At 42.4% G+C, this 26,459-nt stretch overlaps 1 protein-coding gene across 1 annotated transcript in view; it reads right to left on the bottom strand.

Moving 5' to 3' along the window:
• Xrcc5 (X-ray repair cross complementing 5) overlaps positions 1 to 26,459 on the bottom strand; it is a 93,978-nt gene that overhangs the window by 7,925 nt on the left and 59,594 nt on the right. Inside the window, exons 17-19 of the mRNA XM_029539368.1 lie at positions 5,491 to 5,600; positions 3,608 to 3,704; positions 3,288 to 3,355 (exon numbers count right to left, since the gene is read on the bottom strand). Of these exons, the coding sequence (XP_029395228.1) occupies positions 3,288 to 3,355; positions 3,608 to 3,704; positions 5,491 to 5,600 (275 nt within the window). The remainder of the gene's footprint in view (positions 1 to 3,287; positions 3,356 to 3,607; positions 3,705 to 5,490; positions 5,601 to 26,459) is intronic.

Raw genomic sequence — 26,459 nt, 5'->3', positions numbered from 1 at the left:
GATTTTCATAACGCACAGTGATTAGAATTAACTTATATGTGAACTGACTATGTTTAGCAAGAGCTGACTGGCAGAGTTTTACTCCCTAGGCCTGAAGCCCAGCTGTCCCCTCAGGTGCTGTCTGGATGTTGCTGTGATGGTATTTTGTAGGTAAGATGAACATTTATAAAAGCTGACTTTAAGAACACCCTTGATAATGTTAGTAAGCCTCATCTAATCAGGATGATATCCAATCAGCCTTGGACGACACAGAAGGTTCCTAAAAGTCAGCTAGACCGCTTTTTGCTGGACAAGAGACGGCAACAGTGGTGGCAGGCATGACCCAAAGCTCTCATCTCCCTGATAATATGCATAAGATGTGTCCATATGAGTCTTACCATCTGTGGGGAACAGAGACTGACTAGAGATACATTTTCTTCCCATTGACAATGTTACCTTGAGACAGCCTTTGCCTTTGAAGGGATACACTGTTATTTTTAACTGTATAAGGTCATGGGTCAGTGGCAGCCAACACCCATCATCACGAAGGATAAAGGCAATCAGAGCACCCGTCTTTACCAGTGTATGATTTGAGGTCCTCCCTGGCGAGGCTTGGCATAAAAAGCCTATACCCACACTCAGCTTGTGTGCGCCTGCAAGTGGAGGCAGACAACTGAAAAACTTAATGAGTGCTCTCTCTTCTATAAAAAGATCAAGTTGTAGGATAATACAATGTGATGACTGACATTTTCCCAATTCAGGTCACTTTATTTTCTAGTCTAACTTTAAGCCAAACTTAAATGCAGAAAACCATGGAATTTCTCTCTTTTTATAAGGTCTGGGTTAAACAGATATAAAATCAATCAATCAATCTCTCTCTCTCTCTCTCTCTCTTTCTCCCCCTCCCTCCCTCCCTCCCTCCCTCCCTCCCTCCCTCTGTCCCTCCCTCTATTCTAACGGTGTTTCTTTGAGGACACTGATTGATTACAGCACTGTATAAAGTGACAGAAATGAAGCTATACATTTGAGCAGTGCTCTCAAGCCCATGGTTCCCGGTACCAACTATGGGAGAAGTGGCCCCAGGTATCGTGGCATACTGAGATGGTAGAGCATTCTTCTGAGCTCTATGATCTCCATTCTAAGGGCAGGCCCATGCTTGTTCATTAACAAAAGACTTATGCAGCACAGCTCAGATGGCGGAGTACTTCCCCAGCAAGTGCAAGGCCCTGGGTTCAATTCCCAGCACTGCACGCACCAGCATGGGGATGTACACCTGTGATCTCAGCACTGGGAAGATGGAGGCAGCAAGGTCAGAATTCAAGGAGATGGCTCAGTAGGAAAGGCATATGATGGATGCACGAGCAGGAAGACCCGCATTTGGATCCTCAGCAGCCGTGTGAAAGCTGGAGGCTGTAGTGCACATCTGTAATCCCAGGGTTCCTACAGTAAGGTGGGAAGGAGGAACAACAGACACCTCAGAAGCTGATGGGCCAGTGACACTGTCACAGGCAGTGGTGAGAAGAGACCCTGTCTCAAACAGGAAGACAAGGATAACATCCAAGATTGTCCTCTGACCACCACACCATGTCATAGCATGAGCGTGCCCATACTCACCATGAACATACAGGTATACACACACACACACAATGATTTTGTTTTCAAGTTCAAGACCTTCCTCAGCTACATGGAGAGATCAAGGTCTGCCTATGCTATAGACCCTGTTTCAAAAAAAAAAAAAAATCAAACAAACAACATAAATAAATAAACAAGAAAAAAAACTTTTCAAATCAAAATACCTATAGTAAAAATCAGCTAACTTTTCTCCTGAATACTGCTTTGGTTCCTGTCTAATGCCTTTTCTGAGTTGAAAATTCCTGGCATTTCCCATTTGGCCTGAAGGTAGATGAATAATGACCATTCCCAGTCTTGCCCCTGTTATTCCTTACAGCTACTCTGGTTCTCCAGCCCAGGCCTAGTTCTCTCCTTCACCACTGTGTTTACCTCTGAGTTTTCAGCACAGCCCTATGCACCCAGAACTGACCGTCTGAGCTTCTAGGGGCCCAAGTGCTAGTATCTAAGCCAAGCGACTAAGATGCCACAGCTCAGTCTCCTGCCAGCTGCCAGGTCCTGTGCTCGTGAGACTAGGTCAGCCTGTGTCTGCAACTGAAGCAGGGTGTTATAAACCATGTACCCTGAGCTACTCAGTTTAATTTCATAAAAATTTCATTACAACCTTGAAGTACAAAGAAGAATTACTGAACTAAATAGCTACATATATTTGAGTGACAGCTGAGTCAGTTTTAATATTCAATACATCAAACAAGGAGGACTTAGCCTAACAAATGTGCCAATCAAAAGCTGTGGGTTCTGTATATGTGGGGTCATTCATTGAAAACACCTGGCTAGTCCAGTGCTAGACTGGGAGCTTTTCTCTACCAGCTCCACAATATAGTCACAAGAACAGCTTTAAAACCACAAATGAATCACTCCTGAGACCTGTATCAAACCAGCAAAATCTTTGGAGTGGTCTCTCTCTGTTTTGTTTTTAGTGCAAGGGAACAAATCCAGTACCTCAGGCATGCTATTTTAGCCGATAACTATACCGTGGAGCGCCAGTCCTCAGCCTTTGCTGTTTAACCAGTATTTAAAAGAGATTGGGAGGGTGCAGCCAATGGCTCAGTGATTAAGTGTGTTTGCCATTAAGTCTGACAAACTGAGTTTAACCCCTGGAACCCACACAATGGTAGGAGCTGACCAATGCCTGCACTTGTTTCAGACATTCACGCATGTATCATGAACCCACTACACACACACACACACACACACACACACACACACACACACACACGCACGCACACGCGCACACGCACACACACATACACGCACACACACACACACACACGCACACGCACACACACACACACACACGCGCACACACACACACACACACACACGCACACGCACACACACACACACACACGCACACGCACACACGCACACGTCATTTAAACAAAAATTTAAGGTGGAAAAGAGAAGGATAGGAGAGAGGTCCATCACAGCTTATATTAGGAGCTGGGCTATGAAGGAAATCGACCGTGAAGTTTAACAGTTCTGTAGTCACTGAAGCCAGGACTACAGGTGGCTTCTAGAGACACAACCATGGGAGCATGAAGAGGCTGCATGCCTGTTCTGGGAATGCAGCTGCAGCTGAGGCAGTTGAGCTGACTGATAAGGAATGTGTTCACTGCGTAAGGAGCTCCCTCATGGGGTAACTTGTCTAAGCAAGGGAGGGCATAAGCTCTCAATACCTTTGTGGCTTCCTCAGCTGTGACAGAGCTTCCTGGGCCTTCGTCTTTGGTGATCAGAGTAACTCCATCTACAAAGTAAGGTGGAGAAAATGGAAATGCTTTCCAGAATCAACCATGGGCTTCTACATGCATGTGTACACACACACATACACACACACATGCACACACACACACACTCGCACGCACGTAAGTGCCCCAAACATACAAACATGCATACTCACATACATGTGTACCACACGTGAAAATGAAAAACTTAAAAGGAAAGTTTTTATGTATATTTTAAGTAGCATAAATATTTGAAGAAAATACCACCACCTTACCCTGAACAACAATTTCCCAGAAATGATTTAATTGTTTAATTTTCACTTTCTCTCGAAGGGCTTCCAGGAAGCTGTTGAAGCGCTGCTCTTCTGAAAACTGGGGGTGGACAGGGAACAAGAAGCAAGTCAGAGCCAGCAAATATTCTTCACCCAATGCACTGCACTTGAGTCCACCAACGAGAGTGTACTTCAGTAACCAGAAGCCAGCAACTCAGACTGCTCCGTTCTTTGTGAAGCAGAGAGCCATCTATCTATCCATGGAAGGCACAGAGCCGGGAGCCACAGAGATCTTGGCAGCTTAGAACTTCGTTTTTAGCTCTCAGCACAGGCAATTTCAAACAAAACAACAGTTTACTGGATACTCATGCACTGATCATTTGACTTCAAGACTTGTCAATTTATCTATCTTTGTATCATTTTGTGATTACCAGAGACCATAGGCCCTCACTGAGCTGTAGTAACCCAGCAGTAACTCAACCAGTCTTGATATGTCTCCACCCCTGCCTATCACAGCTCAAGTAACTTAATTTTAGTCATTATTTCAATTATAAATCTTTCTGTATGTCATTTCTGAAATATGTATTTTAATTAAGAGACATACTCATCTTGGCTCCCTGGAGCATGCCTAGCATCCTAGCACAGGGGGAATGGAGGGAAGGGGATGAGGAGTGAGTGCAAGGCCAGCCTTAGCCATATTGAGAGCTCTATACCAGTCGGGACCACTGAGACCCTGACAGTTGTCAGGGAGACGACTCAGAGGGGAAGGAAAGGAGAAATAGATGCCATCATGGATTAGAGACTCTGAAAGGTCTTAAGGGAGCAAAGATCCATTTGGTATTTTGTTTCTTTCAATGAATTTCATGTTTTTTTTAAAAAACTAATTTTACTCTTAACACAGGTCTACATGAAGAAGGGCCAACCTGCCTCTGGTTTCTTTTGCGCCCCTTCCATCTGGCTCTCTTGTTTGTTATGTGCCGCAGATGAAGCTCAGGGCCCCGTGCGCGCAGGCTGCTGAGATGAACCATCCTAGCCTTCCTTCTGTTTCCCCACCCGAGTCCTAACCCGCCCCATGGTGGGAACAGGGAACTCATCTGGACCACCCTTAGCCTTTTCTTGGTTCTGCATTTCCAAAATTTCACTGTTTTTAATCTGTGGAGGATTTGGATCATCTACTTCCAAGTCTTTTATTCTAATTTCAGCCATTTTCTCATTTTCCTGTCATTCTTCGTAAGCACCTAAATTAATCAAGTATTTGTTTATTCAGCAAATATTTAATCAGCACCTATACAAAAACATACTCAACAACTGTGCCAACTTTAAAACATACCTTTGATTTCAAATTGGCTCATTTCTTGCTTAGAGGGAAAAGGGCCCACAAATAATCTGAAAGAGGTTTATAAGCATTTTCTATTAAGTCCCTAACAAAATGAAGAAAACTCGCTTACAGCACTGGGAAAGTACTGCTGTGTGTAGGCGTCTTTGTTTCTCCTGGCACTCATACACCTACCCCAGCTCTGTAAATCCCTCTCAGCACTCACACTCATATATACCTTTCATCAATTTTCCTACAAGAGTTAGTTTATCCTTTATCATGACGGGACCACCACAAGTTACATGGGACTTTTCTCAGTTCTTTAAGCAGGAGCATGAAGTCTGTACAATAGTGTCACAAAAAGCTAACTCTGAGGGATGAACTGCCCCGCCCATCACCACGACCTCCACTCCTCCCGAGAGATGACGATGACAGGCACGGTTAGTCACTTCGACTTGGAATACTGCACAATTCATAGTGAGAAGGATGCTTTCCACAAGCTAGGCTTATCTGTGGGATGCTCGTGCCCCTGCCCTGTGTCAGCCACTGGAAGATGAGTGAGCACACTTACCTGAATAGCTTCCTCCCGGAAAGCTTTGATGCAGTCCATACTTTTCATAAAATACAGTGTTTCATTGGTATCCAAAAATTGTTCGATGTGACTTATTAACTGGAGACTCGCTAGAATATAAGATAATAAATTGATTCTCTCAGATGTGGGGATGTTTGTGAGAACATAGTACAATTCTTGGTACACAGCTGTAAGGGTGAACTCTTGGTTAAGAGTCTCGGAATCTGCATGTATACTAGCCAAGTTTCTTTAGGAAGGGAGACGATGCAAAATCCTATCTCAAAAGTCAGTATTTAAGAACTTTGGTGCCAGACATGGTGGTGAATGCCTTTAGTCCCAGTACTCAGGAGACAAAGGCAGGCAGATCTATTTAAGTCTGAGGCCAGCCTGGTCTACAAAGCAAGGTCAGAACAGCCAGGGCTACACAAAAGAACGCTGTCTCATGAAACAAAACAGAACAAAAACAACCAACCAAACAAACAAACAAATAAAAACACAGAAAGAAAAGAAAAGAAATTTGGTAGAGAACAGTTCAGCAGTTACGAGCACGTGATGTACTGTTCTTCCAGAGGCTGAGAGTTCTGTTCCCAACACCAACATAGGGCAGCTCACAACAGTCTATTAACTCTAGATCTAGGAAAGCTGATGCCCCCTTCTGGCTCCTGTAGGCACTGCAGTCACATGCACATACTCCTACACAGACACATACATACATATAATTAAAAATAGTTAATCTTTTGAATAAAGAAATTTGGTAAACTGTCAAGAAATAAAATTAAATTTCTAGAATTTTTGTGCCTAGAATTATCTCTAAGTTTTCCCTCTACTGGTGTAGGAGGATGGTTTGTTCTATGTTTTTATTTGCTTGCTTCATTATAAATCTTGTGGGGGTTTTGTTTTTTTTAGTCTGAACAATTCAAAACTACTTTCCTTAATATATTCATGGGAAATTAATCCTCTAGTTCCTCCCCTAACTCTGAGACTTAGGGTAACTGTCAAACAGCCCCAGGCAATGAAAAGTAATGAGCTACGACAGCCTACCTTTTACTAATCCCAGATCGCACTGGGAAAGAGCAGCCCACATTCGCCATTAGAATGAGCGATCATTACTGTATATGTGCCCTTCCTGGACCTGAATATTTCCCGTGCTTCTCAGCATTGCACTAGCTCTGGGCACTTAATACGCAATAGCTGCTAGCAGGCAACGTATAAATGGCTTGGAAAGCAGAAGGACATTAATAATGTTATCATATGCAAGGCAAGCTGAAACTTGTGGCTGCCTCACAAACAAAGAAAAAAAGAACCCTTCAGCATGAAAACAGCGAGGGCAACGGGAACACGCCTTGGCCTCAGCAGAAGAAACCAACGAAACCTGGACATCATGCCTCCAGCGCACTCGTCTTCATCCCTGGAGCCACGCACTGCCTGGCGGCCTGACAGCCTCTGAGGCACGGTGAGATACCTACGACTGCTGTTTCCCAAAATCATGACCTCATTTGAACATTCTGTTTAAAGTGTATGTGAGAATGCAGTATTAAAGCAAGCTGCTTCTAAGAGTCGCCCGTGAGGGTTTGGGGCCACTAACTCTGTGAATCAGAGACCTGAACACTGCTCAGCGTCTTACAAAAGACCTGTATCAGTGCCATCTACTCATTTCCGGAGGACCTTAAAGCATGCAGAAAGTATTTAAAGGAAAAAAAAAAAAAAAAACGAATGAAGCATTTTCTCATATAGCAATTTCTCAGGAAGGAAAAAATATCCCCAAGAACCATTCCATTTCTCCTTCCAACCTGGAGATTATGATCTCCATTATTATAAAGCATTTGACAAATTTGAGGATTAAAGAAACACTTCCCTGTGCAATTTCAGAAATCTCTCCCAATGTGTCCTCTGGCAGTAAATTAATATCCACATACTATTCAAAGGAGACACAGCATGTTCCGATGGCCTTCTTAGGGAGGTAAATAATACAACCCTGATTATCTGGCGGGAGAGAACCATCAACAAGAAACTCAAAGCAAACAAAGCAGTTTCTCCTTTCAGCTTGCAAAGGCAAAATAACCCAGTGTCTGGAATTCCTAATACAGTTCACGACAGCCTCCTTTTGTGGACGGTTTGATAGGAAGTTCACTTAGCATTATCTATCTAGGCACAAATGAATTCCCTTAGAGGTTAAGGACACTAATCCCAAATACCCCAAGTCCTCCATTTCTTCTGAAATGAGAATGAAGTATCTTAGGAAGCTATGGAGTAACTGTTTCTCTTTGCTTCATTTACCAGCCACTTCATCAGCTTGTCCTAGTTAATATTCATTGTGTGACTGCTGTGTACAAGATATGATGCAGTGTTCCTTAGGAATCAATAAGTTTAGGGTAAGTCCCTTCCCTCTGAGGACTGAACAGGCTACTGGGGACCGTAATATATACACACACCGACAACGACAACAACGACAACAACAACAGGGTGTAAATATGAAGAAGGTTATGAATGTTATGAAATCACATGAACTTTAAATTGTTGGTGATTCAGGAGGCATTGCCAGTGAACATGGCTCTTCACTGAGCAATGAAAGGTAGAAGGTGGCTTTCTTCCAGCAGCTGGCTTTTCTCTCCAACAGCCCAGGCTTAGTACAGAGAGTGCTCACAACACAAGGACATGAGTTCAGCTCCCTGGCACCCCTGTAAAGAAGGATCCCAGGGCATCTTGGCTAGGCAGTCTAGCCGATTTAAATTGGTGGGATCCCCGCTAAGTGAGAGGAGCTATCTCAGGAGTAAGGTGAAGAGTAATAGAGGGAGACACCCCAAGTTGACATCTGACCTTTACAACACACACACACACACACACACACACACACACACACACACACACACACACAAGTGGGGAGGGAGGGAAAGAGAGGGAGAGGAAGAGGGAAAGGGAAAAAGAGAGAGCAGAGGTGGGAAAGTGCCTGGAGTGACTGGGCAAGAGTAAGGGAAGAAAGACAGAGTTGGACGGGAAACACTGGTGCAAGGAAGCATCCTGAGACTGCATAGTGTGATGAGGGTGGAGCCTGGCTCCTTCAAAAGAATAGAATTAGAAAAGGTTCAAGGCCAAGGGCTTGGAAAGGACATTTAAAGACGGACAGAGGAATGAGAGCTTGGCAGGAAGTTAAGAAGTTCACAGGAACATATAAACCAGGACTTGGAGCATGGGTATTAACAGAAGTAAAGGAGAGAGAGAATCTGTGTCCACATCTTATGAAACAGCTATGAAAGGGCCAGATGGCTCAGTGGGTAAGGGCACTGGCCACCAAGCCTGATGATCTGGGTTCCGTCCCTGGAACCCACAAGATAAATGGAGAGAATCGGTTCCTACAAGTTGCCCTCTACAGGAGTACCATACTGTGCCTGCTCCTGCACACACACACACACACACACACACACACACACACAGACACACACACGCATACACACACACACACACGCATACACACACGCACACGCACACGCACACGCACACACACACACACACAAATGGGAAAATCTACAAAGAAATACATACAAACACAAAGGATCAAGTGATAAAAGATTATGTTGTCTAGCACAGGAGCCCATTAAACAATGAAGAGAAGAGATACTGAACTGTTTCACAAGAAAAGTTTCCTCACCTGCTTATCCTGAAATATGAAAGAACACACTCACACAGACTATACTCACAAACATACTCACACCCACCAGCATTAGAGAGACACAGACCAGTTTACAGAGAAAATACCCAAACTCAAATAAAACTGGCAAATGCCAAAGCCGACTGTCCATGCACAATGGTGATGTGATAAAGAAGTTACACGGAGAATGAAGGCGTCTCAGCGTCCCGTTTACATTTGAGAATGATGCTCTCAGAACCCAAGAGCCTATTCGGATTCTGTCTGTCAGAATGCCCTGTCCTTTCCCCCATGAGGTTGAGAAACTCAGGCAGATAAACACACTGACCTTCCAACAATCCAATGAAGACGAAGGGCTGGGTTTTTGTCCTTCTAGAAGCAGGCAGTCAGACAGCCTGTGCATCTGGCCCCTGATTCTGAATTCTGCCCCTTTACCCAGACAATTTTGTGGTTCACTGACTATAATGAACCATTTAACATGAGGGCATAGCTGTGGTGGATAACGCTTTACATGCTGAATATTAGAGAGGGACAAGAGACTTCCCTTCCCTTCCAACATTTGGGGGCAGAGCCCATTTCCCTGCCATCTTTAATAAAGTAAACTGAAAAAAAAAAAAAAAAAAAAGACTGGGAAAACCCAGTATTCCTTCCTAGCTGGTTTATTATTTTGGCTCCCCGTTCTGCTGTATGAAGGAGATGCTGACTTCCAGGGGCTTCTCTGCTTCTATAGCAATAACAGGGCTAAGAGACAGCCTGACAAACTCCATTCTCCCTAAGTCACAGATACAATTATAATGCACCAAAATATCCTTCAGAATTAGCCAGTGAGTCAACACTTATTACTAGCAAATATAAAAAATGGCCCCTGGAAGGAGTATCCATCTTAGGATACTACAGGCAATCATTTATCTCAAAGAGGCTTCAAAGACATCTATTCTAGACTCAGGCTGTACATGGGCTTATTAATACAATAGTCCAGATCTTGTTCATAAGTGAAATGAGCCAAGCAACCATGCCACACTCAAGGGATGTCTAGACTCAGAAGTGTTCCATCAGAGGAAAATGATAGACTCCTCTTGTTTTCTCTGAAATGCATACCTTCCCTCTACAAAAAGACACTTGATACCACCCCAAGTCCTCCTTCTCAGTGCATGGTAACAAGGGCCAGGATATCTGGGGCCACAACCTAGCCTGTCCCTTACCCACTCCCTCTGACCTATACAGACATTTCCATTCAAATGAAAGAACGTAACTATGGGTTTTCTTCTTATCTAACTGCATAAAGAGTGGTAGGCTCTCTCCTCGGTCACATACCACATATGACATCCTGACAGCATCCTGGATGGCTTTATTGGACCCGAGCATCATTCAGGATGTCTCCCTACTGAACTCCCCTTCCTGCTACATCACCTCATGGGAAGTTTGCTCACTGCTCATTTTACAGATATCAGTAGTTAAATCATTTTTAAATGGTAAGAACAGATTTATATTCCTAGTGACAATGGTATCTTTATTTTTAAAAATTATAAGGCACCAATAAAAATGTAGGCATTTAAATCAAATAAACATAATTTTAGGTCACTAACAATAAAAATGAGTGATGCCCATCAGCAGATAAAACTCTAGGCAAGGAGTTTGTCACCAATGGAATTGACATGGAAATTGCAACCCCTGCCAGAAAGTTGGAAAGAACATGTGCTCGATAATAAAAGGGAGTCTGTGGTGTAGATTTTTACAACAGGCAGCTAAAATAATCACAAAATGGCTCCCCTTTTGTTTCTTTTTAGGACAGCAGTTCTCAACCTGTGTGGCACAACCCCTTTGGGGGTCAAGCAACCCTTTCACAGAGATCACCTAGGACCATCAGAAAACACAGAGGTTTACACTATGATTCACAACAGTCGCAGATTTACAGTTGTTAAGTGGCAACTGAATAATTTCATGGTTGGGGGTCAGCACGACATGAGGAACTATATTAAAGGGTTGCACTGTTAAGAAGGCTGAGAACCACTGATCTAGGATATGAATCGGCTGCTGTGGGTAGAGCTTGCAAGTTTATCAGCCGGAAGGAAAGAAGTTGTCTAAATATTTGCCACAGGAGATGTAACCCAAGCAGTCCTTACTCTCAGGATGAAGAGCTATGAAGCCATGAGAATGTTCTGTAAGGCAGCAAACAAGCAGCACTCGGCAAGCAGCCGTTAGTACCTTGTGCCATGTTGCAAAAAGAATAGAGAATATGGGGTAGCTGGAGGCAGAGCCATGAAGGGCCAGAGATGCTGCCCATCACAGGAAAGGAGATACTCTGACATTTCCGCCAATCCCCATACCATTTTCCTGCCACAATTTCCCTTTGACTGAACCCTGCAGAAGTCTATAGACCTAGGAGAATGGGAAAGGCAACTGGCAGGGGGCCGCCTGGGCCTCCCAGGTCTTGACCATGCAATGCATACAGGGGTAGAGTGAGGTTTAGATCTACAGGCCACCTGGTATGTGTCTTATCATGAGGTGACAAAAATGACAGCCCCATTGTTTGAACTGGATATTTCCAGGAGAACTGGATATGAACAAGGTATTATTTAATATGAACGATAAAGGAAGACAGCCTTTGCAACATTTTCTCTTTCCTCTCTAATGAAGTGGAACACAACAAAACTCAATTAAGTGGCTACAAAGTTCACCAGCACATCTGAAACTTTTACTAGATGTTTGCTTTTTTTATTTAATACGTCTTACTCTACAGAAACAGAGTCACATAAAAACCATTAGTTTTACTAAGTATAACAGCTTTATCTAAGTGGCATACATTTCAAATATATATATCACATGATTGTGGAAATACACAGGAGGTCCTAGAAGCAGCTGAGTGACTCCCATAGGACCCATGTCCTCACAGGAGTCAAACTGGATCACTAAGTACAAAAAGAAGGTATTTTAAATACTTTTTCCCAAACAACAAAAGACAGGCTGATTTCTTTCTTTCTTTAAAGATTTATTTTTTTTTTTTTATTTATATGAGTACACTGTCGCTGTCTTCAGACACACCAGAAGAGGGCATCAGATCCCATTATAGATGGTTGTGAGCCACCATGTGGTTGCTGGGAATTAAACTCAGGACCTCTGGAAGAGCAGTCAGTGCTCTTACCCACTGAGCCATCTCTCCAGCCCCCGACTCCCACCCCAATTTATTTCTTAACCTAAGATTCCAAGAAGTTTTCCTTGGATGTCTGTGCTCCTTGCTTCCATTTTTACAAATTCTAGTGAATATTCTTATTGGGGAAAAAGAAATCAAAAGACACAGAACTTTTCAAAAAGGCATAAAGTTTATGAGCCTGAAAATGGCCTCTGAGATTGCCTGTTCATGCAGCAGTGAGGTACACATCATTCGCCCTTTGCCTCTTTTGTCCTTTGCCCCTTAGGAACTGTTCTGCAGGGCTCTGCCTCCTAATCCCCCAGTGAGCACAATGCTGTGGCTTCCTCACAGAAAGAGAAAAGGGTCTACAGGTACCCAAGGGTCCCCATCACTATCACACCAGGCATGCTGGGGAGCAGGGGAGCAGAACTAAATACAGAGTGCTGACCTCCTCAAAGAAGAGGTGCAGCCCCAGATTATTATTGTTATTATTATTGTTGTTATTATTATTACTAACAACATCATTGTCATCACCAACTCTCTCCAATAAGTAAAAAACTCAATTAAAATCTCACCCTCTAAGCTCCACAAGTTCCATCACAGCCCGTTTTTTTTCATGCTTAACGATTTTCTCATTAAATGCAGTAATTTCTTACAAATTGCACTAATAAAAGTAAGTCCTGCTGGGTGTTCCCTCCCTTTTTAAATGCTGTCTTTTCATTGATGTGTTAAATTAAAACCGCAGGCGCAGGGAGCAGAGTAAATGCAAAGTCTTTATTGTCAGATTCTATTCCTAAGGACTATAAGATCTCTCTTGTTTTATTTTTGTTTTTATTTGTGTTAACTGTGAGTCTTACTTCTGTAGCTACAAGAAAGGAAGATACTGAAGGCCTCTCAATCTTAGTTTACCCTGTAGAATAAAAATGGAAGTGAGCGCTAAGAAGAAACTAGAAAAATGACATCCAGTGAGGTCACAGGCTGTGAGCTCAACCACATGCTAAAAAGCATAACAACATGTCATTTTAAAATCTGGATGGATAGTACTCCTCATCTTAAACAGTTTGGTTTTAAGACCAGATCTCCTCCAGGCCGATGGCAATTTTTAAATTTCATGGTCAATGGAAGAACTCCATAGCATCTTATGACTTTGTTTTGTCTTTTTTTTCATTAAGAACACATATGTTAAACATTAAAAGCCCACTGAACATTTCTCAGAAAACATAAAGATCATCAATTAACACAAGAAACATAGCAACACAGCAGTATAATACAGAACAAAGATTATCCTCTCTCTGAAATGATTCATCTTCTCCAGCTCCAGAAAAAAAGGAATACATTTGAAGAGAGAAAAAAAAAAAACCCTACACCAAGTTACCATAAGCAAGCAAGCAAAGGAAGACTTTCTCATTAAATAAGCAAGCAATGTCTTCTGGCTCATTTATGTAAACTGTACGCCAGATGGTTATGTACGGTATATGTCATACTCTTAAAAGAATGCTCTGGGCTCGGTGAGAGGCAGGAAGGGACGAGAAAGATGGCTTCCACAAGTTCCTAAGGTCCCAGAACTCTTACAATTGGCAAAAGTTACTAAATAAAAAAGATACAGGGCAATTAAGAGCCTTAGCACCACGGTCTGGTCCTATCCCAGATGGACAGTAAGTAGAAAGCGAGTGCAAGGTGACAGTGTTTTGCAGCAACTGTCTGGATTCTACCTGAGTAGGTGTTGATGTCATCCACTACTGCCGGGATGACATCAGGGATGAAGCAGAAGAAACCAAGTAGTCATAGTAACAGCATAGCTGAGAGAGACAGTCTGGAACAGGAGACCAATCTGGCAATGGGATCCAATTAAAACTTGGTAATTGAATGAAATTGAAATTCATGTATCAGTTGACACTATAGAGTGAGTGATGAGTCAGCCGACACACAGGCAGCCAGCAAGGAAAGGTGCTTCTGTGCACACTGGAGACAGAGGCAGCAGCACACTGTTTACACAGTGCATCAAGAATCTGCTTCACTCAAAATTTAGAGCTAAGATGAAAGGATGGACTATCCAGAGACTACCCCATCCGGGAATCCATCCCATCAGCAGCCACCAAACCCAGATACTAATGCACGTGCCAGCAAGATTCTGCTGAAGAGACCCTGATATAGTGGCCTCTTGTGAGGCTATGCCAGTGCCTGGCAAACACAGACATGGATGCTCACAGCCAGCTATTGGATGGAGCACAGGGCCTCCAATGGAGGAGCTAGAGAAAGTACCCAAGGAACTGAAGAGGGATGCAACCCTATAGGTGGAACAACAATATGAACTAACCAGTACCCCCTGAGCTCGTGTCTCTAGCTGCATATGTAGCAGAAGATGGCCTAATTGGCCATCACTGGGAAGAGAGGCCCCTTTGTCTTGCAAACTTTATATGACCCAGCACAGGGGAACACCAGAATCAAGAAGTGGGAGTGGGTGGGTAGGGGCAGGGGGAGGGTATAGGGAACTTTCGGGATAGCATTTGAAATGTAAATAAAGAAAATATCAAATAAAAAAATATTCATACATAAAAAAAGAATTTGTGTCACTCTTGAAATATCACTACCAGACATTTTAGAAAACCGTATTCTACATAAGTCCTTAGAACTCCATTCATACCCTTTGTTAATACAGCACCTTCCCTTAAGAAGTCCTCAGACTGTCTCCTTTTTCTCTCATTTACATTATTTTCTACTGCTTAATGAAGAACATTTAATATCTAGAGTTCAAAATACAGAAAAGCTATATTTCTCTATGTGATGGTTAATCTTCTAGGTGGCCAACTCTCCTGGACTTGGAATCCCCTAGGAAACATACCTCTGTTGTATCTTTGAGGGAATTTCCAGAGTTTAACTGAGAGAAGACCCACCTTCAGTGTGAGTAGTTGTGGTGGTTTGAACAGGAATGACCCCACAGACTCATATGCGTGGTCACTAGGGAGTAGCACTATTAGGAAGTCTGGCCTTTTTGGAGTAGGTGTGGCCTAAATAGAGGAAGAGTATCACTGGGTGTGTGCTCTGAGGTTTCCAATGCTCAAGCCAAGCCCAGTATCTCTTTCTCTTCCTGCTGCCTGGGGATCAAGATGTAGAACTCTCAGCTACCACTCCAGCACCTTGTCTGTCTGCATGCCACCATGTTTCCCACCATGATGATAAAGACTAAAGCTCTGAACCTGTAGGCCACCCCAATGAAATGTTTTCCTCTATAAAAGTTGCTGGAGTGAGTGTGTGTCTCTTCCTTCACAGAAACAGAGCAATGACTAAGACATAAAATGACAACTCATGTACTGGGTCCTAGACTGAAAATAAGAGAAAACAAGCAGAGAACCAATATTCATGTCTCTCTGACTCCTGGCTGTAGCTGCAGTGTGAGCAGCTACCTCACATCCTGCTGCCATGTTTTCCCTACTACTAAGGACAGTCTCCCTACAAACTGTGAGCCAAAATAAAGAACTTCTTCTGCAAGATGCTGTTGTCAAGAATTGTGCCACTGTAGTGAGAAAAGTCACTAATATGTTCTATTTCTTCTTTCTTAGGTTTACAATTTCGAAACTGATTTGGAAACTGATTGAAATAATCAAAGAAAAAATTCTGGTGCAACTCAAAAATTCAAATTTTTGTTCCTTCCAAGCTCTCATCTGTTAAAGTTAACAACACAAATAAAGTAGCTCACTGTGAGCTGGCGGTGTACAGACATCAGAGGAAAACATTTAAGTCATTTTGTCTCACTGGTGATGGACTCACTAACTACATTACCAGGATAATGAATTACACTATTAAGAAAACAATGACTAGACATTACTACCTATAGGCTCCGAAAGCACAGGAATTTTCAGAGTACGTCTGGGAAAGAGAAAAGATAATAGGTTTTTGTTTTGTTTTTTGTTTGTTTGTTTGTTTTTCAGATAGAAAAACATGAACAAGCACAGACAGAAAAGAAAGCTCCCATCAGGAAGGGGTCACTGGGAATACTGTTTGAGTATAGGTTTTGTAGAAGAGACCACGAGAATGATGTGTCAGAGTAGTAGCATGGCAGCAAGTCTTAGGTGGTGGACTGATTTCAAAGACATGGTGCATGATTAAAAAGGGCTGACCCGCATACTCTAAGCTAAATCTGTACAAACGCATGGGCTAGACTGTAGATAAGAACTTTATGGATAACTAACATAGGCTGCTGGGTCTGAACAGTGGTGAAAGAATGATAGCTTGGGATAGCACGGCAGTAGTTAGGATGGGAAGATCCGAGAGAATGAATTTAGAAATGAAGGGAACTTAAAAGTGACTACAAAGTGGACTGAAACAGTTGGACAGTAAAGGGACAAAAATAACAAAGACGTATTTGGGGAAGGTGCCACCAACACCACGAACATAAGAAAGTGTTCAGGGTACTTTGGGGGGCCTCTTACCCAACCTTTATGACCTACCCTTGGGCACTTCCTCAGCCGCTGCTCACCTGCTTCCCTCTACTACGTAACATCGTCCCTGCCTTCTTCCACTGCTGAAGGATCACATCCAGTCTCATGGCTTTATAGATCTGTTCTGTGGTCACTTCCCCCGGAAGTATTTAAGTCCAGATCTGATAACCAACATTACATGCCACTCTGCTCTCACCCATGGCAATTCCTTCTAGACGCTCAAGACAAAAACACTGGGAGTCACCCTTCCTCCTCCCAGACCTGATCAGCAAAACTGTACTGCAAACCCTATCAAGGCTTCTTTCCACTAATCCTTGCTTCCACCCGCCCCCACCCCGCTGCCATGCCGATTTAACCCAGTAACATTTCCAATCCTCTATCGTGTCTACCTCTTTCACGGAGGCATAAGACACAGGTCAATCAGATCCCCTCCTGCTCATCACCCTTCAGCGGTTTCCTGAAGATCCAGGTCTCTGTGATACCTGTCCAGCTACCGCTCTAACCCCTTCTCCTTCTATCCTCCAGGGACCATGCTGGCTTTCCTGAAGCAGAGCCATGCATGGTCTGCTTTAGAGGAGCGTGCTGTTCCTGCCTGCAAACACAATGAGCACTCACTGGACTCTTCCTTCCACATCAGTGAGGTCTCCAACGCTCTGCGCAGTAGCACAGACTATCTTACTACAGAAGGCCCAGTCCTATCATTCTGTATAATCTCCCTTTATAATACTGTAATCAGCTGGATAGATTTCTCCCAAAATTCATACCCATTTTAGAACCTGACAATGTGACCTTACTTGGAAATAAGACCCTTGGAGACGTAATTAAAATGAGGTCACTAAGCAACAGCAAATTTAGACACAAACACATATGACAAATTCCATGTTAGAAGGAAGCAGAGACTACAGTAATATATCATAAGCCAAGAACACCAAGCACAGCCAGGTGTCACCAAAAGTTACACAGAGCTACTAAACATATTCCCCACACGTCCTCAAAAGAAACAAAATTTGCCAAGCATTGAGTTCAGGCTTCCAGTCTTCAGCATGGTGACATCAATCTTCCTTGGCTTTTCTCTTCCTTTTTTTTTTAATTGATCAATACGTTATTAACAGCATCCAAGAATACATCTACAACTCCTGTACCTAAGACTCAGGGATCATTCCTGAAGAGGGAGCAGAAAGATTGTAAGAGCCAGAAGAACAGGAAGTTGGCTGTGAGATTATGTCTCCTAGAAGTGTCAGCGAAGCTATACAAGAAGCAATGTTCCCCAAGGAAAAGCATGAAGCCAGTTACCCAACACCAAATGATCAACCCTATAAACATACGTAGGAGAAGCAGTATACAGTCAACACAGGTCATATTTATATACATACATGCATTCCCAACAACAGTTAAGGAAAAGGCGGCCATGAATTTGAAGCATGCTTCTGCTGCTTTAAGTCAATGTGTCTAACTCCGCTCTAGGAGCGCTAGGAAACTGCTAGGTACTAATCACTACGGGGCACACACAGTATTCTGTTTGCTAACTGTCTTGCCATTATAACTGGCTCACAGGTGACATTCCACAAACCTTTGCTGAGTCCATGAACAAACGATCCAGTCTCACTGGTCTGACCCTCTAAAACCGTGTGGAGTGAAGGCGCTTCCTTGGGGTACCTTTAATTTAAAATAACACACTGTATAGTTGGTGCTTGCTGTTTACTCAACAGTCTCCAACTCCTTTTAATTTTACAGAAATGGAAATAGTTTCAGTGATGTTTGAAATGTAAATGAAGAAACTATCTAATAAAAAGTTGGAAAAAAAAAAAAAGAAAATCCACAAAGAATGAGCTATGTAAGAAACTATATACAACACAGGAGTTGAGGCATATCCGATATGATCGTAATTATATGTATTTGTTTCTTTTCCTGTTGCTGTGATAAATTACCCTGGCAAAAGCAACTTGAGAGGGAAAGGGTTTATTTTGCTCACAATTCAGGTTACAGTTCTTCAGTGTGGAAGTCAAGGCTACAAGAACTTGAAACAGTAAGTCATACTACATATCCATGCTCAAGGACAGAAAGCAATAAAGTAATGAATGTATTTTTGTCTTTAGCTAGATTTCTCTACACTAACACAGTCCAGAATGGAATGGTGTCACCCACAGCGGGCAAGTCTTCCCACCTAGTTAACATAATCAGGATAATCCCCCATAGACACACCAACTACCTAATCTAGATAATCTCTTGTTGAGATTCCTTTCACAACAGAGTCGAAACTGTCTTACAACTATCTAGACCTCTAAACCAGGGAGCCCACACCTCCTTATGACCTCCTTATGCAGCCTACATTATCCTGTATGTATTTTCTAACACACATGCAGACAAAATACTTACACAAATAAAAGTCATTAAAATTTTTTAACATATCATACTACCTCATTAATATGTTCAATTTTTATTTAAGTGTCAATTCAAAAATAACTTTAAAAATAATTTTATTAATTTTTTGTTGTCTTTTGGGGTGGGGTGTGTGTGTGTGTGTGTGTGTGTGTGTAAGCTTTTGCTTCCTATATGTATGTGCACCTTGTGCCTTCCTCATATCCAAAACAATCAGAAGACAGGGTAGGATACTCTGGAACTACAGTTACAGATGGTTCTAAACTACCTCCAATCCCTCAAAAATCCATTTTAGGGAGCTAGAAAAAGGGCTCAATGGTTAAGAGCACTGGCTACTCTTCCAGATGACCCAGGTTCAACTCCAGCACCCATATGGCAGCTCACAACTGTCTAAAACTCCAGCTCCAGGATCTGACCCTCTTTAACTGGTCTCTGCAGGTACCAACTTATACACACATGGCATTCACACACACACACACACACGTATGTGTGTAAATACATATATATTTACACACACATACATATATGTATATATTCACACATAAATATATATTATATATATGTAAAAATTTTTAATAAACATTTTAAAATATATTGAAAATTAAAGAAATGGAAGAAATTATAGAATTATATATCCTAGATTATTCCATATGCATTTTCTTTTCAGTACATAAGATAAAAGAATAAACATGAGCTTAATAAAAGTGGCATAAAAGAAAGCCCAGATGAAAGGAGTAACAAGCAACAGTTTTGTCAATTATAAACACTGGTTAACCCAGCACACTAAAGCATCGACTGTCATTAAAACTCTGTTTGTGTCTCACAAGGAATGACCTTTATGCTCTAAGAAATTCTGAAATCTATATAATATTTCCTGCCCCGCATAGCCTCACCTTTTAACAATATGAACAAATTCTTTTTGAAAGGTAAAAGGTTCTAAAAACAAGTATAACCTTGCAACAAATGTATCTGAGTTCATTTTTCTAAAACTACAATACCCTATGACCAGGTTTTCTTTTTGGTGGCGTGTAGGAATTCACTTCTGTCTCTTAGTAAGTGACAAAGATTACAAAGGTCTCACTCACTCAAAAGCTCTCGAGGTGAGTCACTTTCAATACCCAGCACTAGATAGAAAATCAACAAAGACATGCATCAGAACAAATGACCAGTCAAACTAACGCTCCCAGGACCCTTCAGCCAAGGGCAGCAGAATGTGCTCTCCTTGTCAGGCCACAGGGAACATGTCAGAGGAAACTATGTGGTAAGCCATAAAAGGTCTCAGAAAAAGGCCCCTCACTATTCCTAATGCTTTTTAATCATAGCAGAATTCAATTCAAAACCAACAGTGAGTTGGAAAGTTCCCAATATTTGAAAAATTCAAAATACATTTATTGCTTGGCATAGTGGCACATGTCTGTAATCACAGAACCTGGGAGGCTGAGGGAAAAAGAAATGAATTCAAGGCCAGACTGGTGTACAGGATATAGTAGGTTCAAGGGCAGTCTGAACTATATAATGAGACCCTGACACAAAAGATAAAACCAAACAAATAAAACAAATGTTTCAAAATAACCCAGCAGTCAAAAAAAAAAAAAAAACCATGAAAGATACCAGAAAATGTTAAAAACTAAGCTCATAACACACAATTTAGGATGTATGGCTGAAGAACTGCCCAGACTGGATGTCTGGCTGTAAAGGCCTATGTAAGAAAAGACCAGCAACCCCAGGTTACATGCTGAGCTCCAAACCAGTGAGAGGCCTAGAATTTAAAACCAAGATGAATACTGACATAGCCCTTGGTTGAAAGTACATCCCTGAAGGAAGACGCCAGCCCCTTGGGACACAGGCCCTGGAGAATCTGAGATGGACCTGACCTGAAAGCCTGCTCCTGAGCATACAGCTCTTCCACAGGGCCCAAGTTCAGTCTCATTAGGTGGCTTGCAACTTCCTGTAACTCCAGCTCCAGGATCCAAAGCTTCCGTGAGCGTCCACACACATGTGGCGCACACATATATAACACACACACATTTACATAATTAAGAGCAACTTTTTAAAAAGGCAAGTCACAGACAACACATATTCGCAAATCATATTTGATAAGTAACTTAACCAGAACATACATATCTCTGTATCGCAATATGATAAAACTGGTTAAAAGTCATCAAAAACTTGGAATGTCAACTCATACACACACACACACACACACACACAAGATACATGAATAGTTTACAAACAGCTACACTTTAAAACATAATGAAATATCGAAATAGAAGATTACACAGGTTATCAAAACTCAACAGAAACACTGTTTGTATGATAGGCTTCTTTTTAAGAGTGTGGCTCCCAAAGTTAAAATGGAGTCAGTGAGACAGCTCATTGGGTGGAACTGCCTGATAACTTGCGGTCAATCCCTGGAACCCAGGGTGGAAGAAAAAGAACAGCCTCCTTTGACCTCCAAACGGGGCATGAGGCAAGTCCGCAAGCATACGTACACACGTGCAAAGGAGTGCACAGACACATACATAAACATGCACATGCACACATCTATACAAATACACACGCACAAACAAATACACACACAAATTAGTAACAATAATAATAATACATTTTAAATTTTTTTCATAAAGTTCAACACACACAAACCACCCATGCATACAAATGTCAGAGCAGCACAACCTGAAACAATGCACGTGTCCATCTGGTGGCTGGATAAACATGAGGTGGTGTTCCTGAAGAGGTAAGCAGGTCAAAGGTAAGGTTCTGTACTTGTGCTGCTGAGGAATAAGCAGTCTGCTGACATACAGGGGTCAAGGTCTGCTATACACTAATGCGGACAACCTTGAAAACACCATCAGTCAAAAGCTGGAGGCAAAGCACTGCCAGTGAACGATTCCACTAGACTTTTCTAGAAAAAGCACTTCACTTCAGACAGAAACTATTTGCTCATGGTGGGATGAGAAGCAAGAACAACTCCAGGCAGACAGGAGGAGCTTCTCGGGGAAGGAAACATTGTTCCCACTGGATTGCAGGGTGACAGAAAAGCTCTATGAAATCGTGAAAGCTCCCCTAAAACACACTTACAGGGAGACCTCACCGCACAAACATTTCCTTCCAAACAGCTGTAGAGAGCTGGCACCAACAGTGACTACAACCTACACAGGAGATTTCCAGAGCCAAACCTCAGTGGGGAAACCCTGCACATTTCTCCTAGTGAACAGCCACCGAGGCTCAGCTGGAAAACCAGCCCCAGTGTATACAAAATACTACCGGAAATGAGAGAACAGGAAGAATGGCTCTTGTTCAATAGAAGCTCATTTCTACAGCCCTCTCTGCTGACGCCATTCCTAATCTCTGCTAAACTCTTGTGTGTGTGAATCAAACGCCTTTCCCACTGCTGGTCTGGGAAGCAAGCACTTGGCATTTTTAGTTTCAAGTCCCATGGAGCTACACATGGCCCTAAGAGGACTGACTGTCCGGATCACGCTTGCCACCCCTTCCTGCGTCAGCATATTTTTGGCCTTGGGCTTGCAATCTGAAAGAAAAGGACTGCTTTTATTACATTTAAGTGAGACTCCAAGCTGCTTCTCAGCTCCTCTCGACACATTTCAGCTGATTAGTGCCCATTTTAACAAAAGTCTAACATCCTTTCCTAAACATCTTAATTGGTTAAGAGCTTCTGTTGTTTGCTACTAGCAGTCACTTTAAGTCATTGATTAAAGCAGTTTGCACATCAGCACCATCAGAAATCAGTTTTCTTTTCCACCAGCTGGGCCTGAGAAGCAATCTTTAAGACAGCCCAATTCAAGCACCAAGCACAACAGTCTGCAAGGCAATGATCTACCATGCAACAAAGACCCAGAATCTATAGACAGTGGGGGGGGGGGGGGAGCAAATTGCCATGAGTAAGCACTTCACTGCTTTCTGCCTTATAAATCGTACCACGTGCAAGTATAAACTCTGGCAGCAGGCTGAATGACACGCCCTTCCCTCCTGAGTACCTACAAACTCTGCATTTCCACAGAGCCCACCTATGAGTGTCGTGCCCTGTCTCCTTGACGGCAGATGTCACCAATGCAAGCTGGTGGTTTAGTATGTAGAAGGAAATGTCTGTATAGATACTGGCCTCTTCTAACTATCTGAGGCAGGAAAGGCAAAGTTCTACACTTTGGAAACTGGAAAGATGGCTCAAGTATTAAAAGCACTGACTGCTCTTCCAGAGGACCTATGTTCAATCCCTATCACCCGAGTGGCAGCTCACCACTTCCTGTAACTCCAGTGTCAGGGGATCTGATGGCTTCTCCTGTCAGGACTTTCATAGGACCCACAATGCACAGATATGCATGCATGCAAAATATACACATACATAAAATAAATCTCAAAAATTTTAATTTACATTTTCAGCCAGAGAAAAAGGTGTCTTTCCCATTGGGGGGCAGGGAGGACTTATCCATCAAGTTTCAAGCAAGCCTCTTTATGGCACCGAATGGAGAAACAAACCATCTAAGACTTGTAGCTCTGCCAAGGACTATTCAACCTTCCCCAGGTTGAGGGTGTGGGAGGTCAGGCTCCCAACACAAGGTCAGAGAAGGGGGAGCCAGGCTGGTAATTCTGTGTTGAACTCAGAGGAGCTATGTGGTCACAGTAGACTTCAACCTTATTCAACCTTAATTAGCAGGGTTCCCCTACAGGCACACATGTGTGTATGAGCACTAACATTTAGAGACCAGAAGTCAATATTAAAATGCCTTCTTCATGTTCCACCTTATTTTTTTAAATTTATTATTAGCATTATGATAGAAAGAAAATGTGTGTGTATGTGTGTGTGTGTGAGAGAGAGAGAGAGAGAGAGAGAGAGACAGAGAGACAGCCCTCCCATCTTATGTGGATTCGAGAGATCAAACTCAGGCCATCAGGTTTACACAGTGAGAACATTTACCCACTGAACCACCCTTCCTCTCACAGAACCCCCACCAATTTGGGTAGGCTAGCTAGCCAATGAACTCCAAGCATCACCTGACTCTCCTCCCCAGGGAGTTACGAGCATCCACCATCATGCCTGGGCTATTTTATGTGAGAGCTAAGAATCTAAACTCTGGTTCTCATGCTTGCATGGTAGGCACCTAAGCAACTAAGCCATGGTTTGAGCTCCTCAAAAGATTCTCATGATAGTTAACTTGTACATGGTAATCTCTAGTTTCCATACAATGCCATTTCTAGTTTCTCTTTTCATCTTTATTTCAGATTTCATTTTAATTATTTGGCTGATAAGTTTTATTACACTAAAATGTATACTTCAGGGTAGTGTTGTGTGCCAATTTAAGTTACGGAGGCCATGAATTGACTCTCTGGAACTGATACAGTGTCTTTTACACATCTGCAGTAGTATGTGGGAAGCCATCCGGATTGTTCTGGGCCTCAATTCACCCAAGTGGAAAACGGCTCCAAGGGCCACTGATGTGTAATTACCGTGTCAAATAGCAACACACCTCTTCCACAAGTCCTTCAGGAGTCCAAATAGTCTTTTATGTTCGAGTAAGATGACATGTCCTGATAAATGATGCATGAAATAAGCCTGATCCTCAAGTTCTGAGACTAAACAATTTAAATCAAGTCAAAAAAGAAGCAAGTAAAAATATTAAAAAAATATATGAATTAGAGTCTAACACTAAGAACTGGCAATTGTATATTCTCTCCCTCATGACTACAAGCATCAGAGCTATTCTGGGGAAGGAATAAAAAAGTATGTCAAACTTTAAAAAAAAATTATGGGTCTAAAGATGTTTACAAGTAGTCGCCATATTTAATATCTTTCTTTTAAGATGTTCAAGATATTTAGCAGCACTTTTTTAGGTTGACAAGATAATCTAATCTTTATCTGCACAAAACTTCAAAAGATTATCTAATTCATAGTCAAAATTATATATATCAGGACAAACTACAAAAGGGGGGGAAGGGGGATGGAGAGGGAGGGAGGGAGGGAGAGAGGGAGGGAGGGAGGGAGATTGATTCTAGATCACAAGGCTCAAAGATCCACAGTTCATAACTGACTCATGGCCAAAAATAACATAAATAAGTTTCTGTGAAAATGAAACACAGCAATAGCATAAAAACAGAATGGAAAAATACATCTACTGAGTTTTGATGGATAATATAATTTCATTACCACTCAATTACAGCATATTTAACCTAGTGCCGGAAGAACTTGGGAAAAATGAATTTTAGAAAGCATCTCTTAAATTTAAGAGAATGTTTTTTATGTTTTGTAAGGAAAACATACAAAGAAGGCAGTGAGGAAGGGGAACACAGAGACCCGAGGATGAGATTCAATCTTAAGAAACTGAAGGAAAGGGGAGGGGATTGAGAACTTTGGAAGCTACAGAAGAAACTGGGTGCCCTCTATCAAATGGGCATGGTGCATCACTCCTCACTTACACATAAAGTCAGCATCAGATAAACTGCAGAGGACCAGATACGTACCATTTCCACCTGGAATGCCACGACACTTTCTTTTAAGCCAGTCGTGTTCAAGAAAATTCATTTTGGTGGACTAGAGTTCTAGTTCCTGTCACTGCACAGATCCTACAATCTATGTCGCAAAAGCCAGATCCAGGAATGAGAAAGTTGTCTCAATACTAAGTAAGTTCCGTTCCGTCCTATCAGCTGTTGCCACGTGTCCTTTTCTGAAAGGAAGAGCCTAGCTCTTCTAATGTCCCATATTCAGGTGGAATTTATCAGTCCAGCCATATCTCAGTCCCGTGGGAATTGGGAAATGACTACAGTTGTGCAGCTACTGTTTCTCCTCTGTCTTGCTGTCTATCCTCAGACCAGGTCAGCATTCTTTTTAAGTAGAGCAGAGAAGGTGTTAGAAATCTGTGTACTCTTCAGCAGCCCTCCTAACGGCTGGGTTGAAAAAGATATTCAAACAAGTGGAAAGATTTGATCTGAGGAGCCTCAGAGGTAATAAATAAACCATAGATGATAGCAGCCCCCCTGTGAACAGTGTGAATGAACAGGGAAATGAGCTGACTTTCACAACTGAAGGATGCTATTATATATGTGGTCACGGACGAACAACTTCTCCATTGTAAAACTGATGACAGAGTGGCAGGGGGAAAAGGGAAGAAGGAACTCACTAGAAAGTCACCTGAGAAAGCATCAACCACAGCTCCCAGAAGGCCCAGCAGCCAGGAAACTGCCAACCCAATTAGAACATGAATCATCATCCCCACATTGAAAACAGAAGAAGCCGGGTATGGTGGTGCACGCCTTTAATCCCAGCACTTGGGAAGCAGAGGCAGGCGGATTTCTAAGTTCGAGGCCAGCCTGGTCTACAAAGTGAGTTCCAGGACAGCCAGGGCTATACAGAGAAACCCTGTCT

The sequence above is a fragment of the Mus pahari genome, chromosome 5, assembly GCF_900095145.1.
Source record: "Mus pahari chromosome 5, PAHARI_EIJ_v1.1, whole genome shotgun sequence".
Taxonomy (NCBI): Eukaryota; Metazoa; Chordata; class Mammalia; order Rodentia; family Muridae; genus Mus; species Mus pahari.
This window is presented reverse-complemented; position numbering and strand designations above follow the sequence as displayed.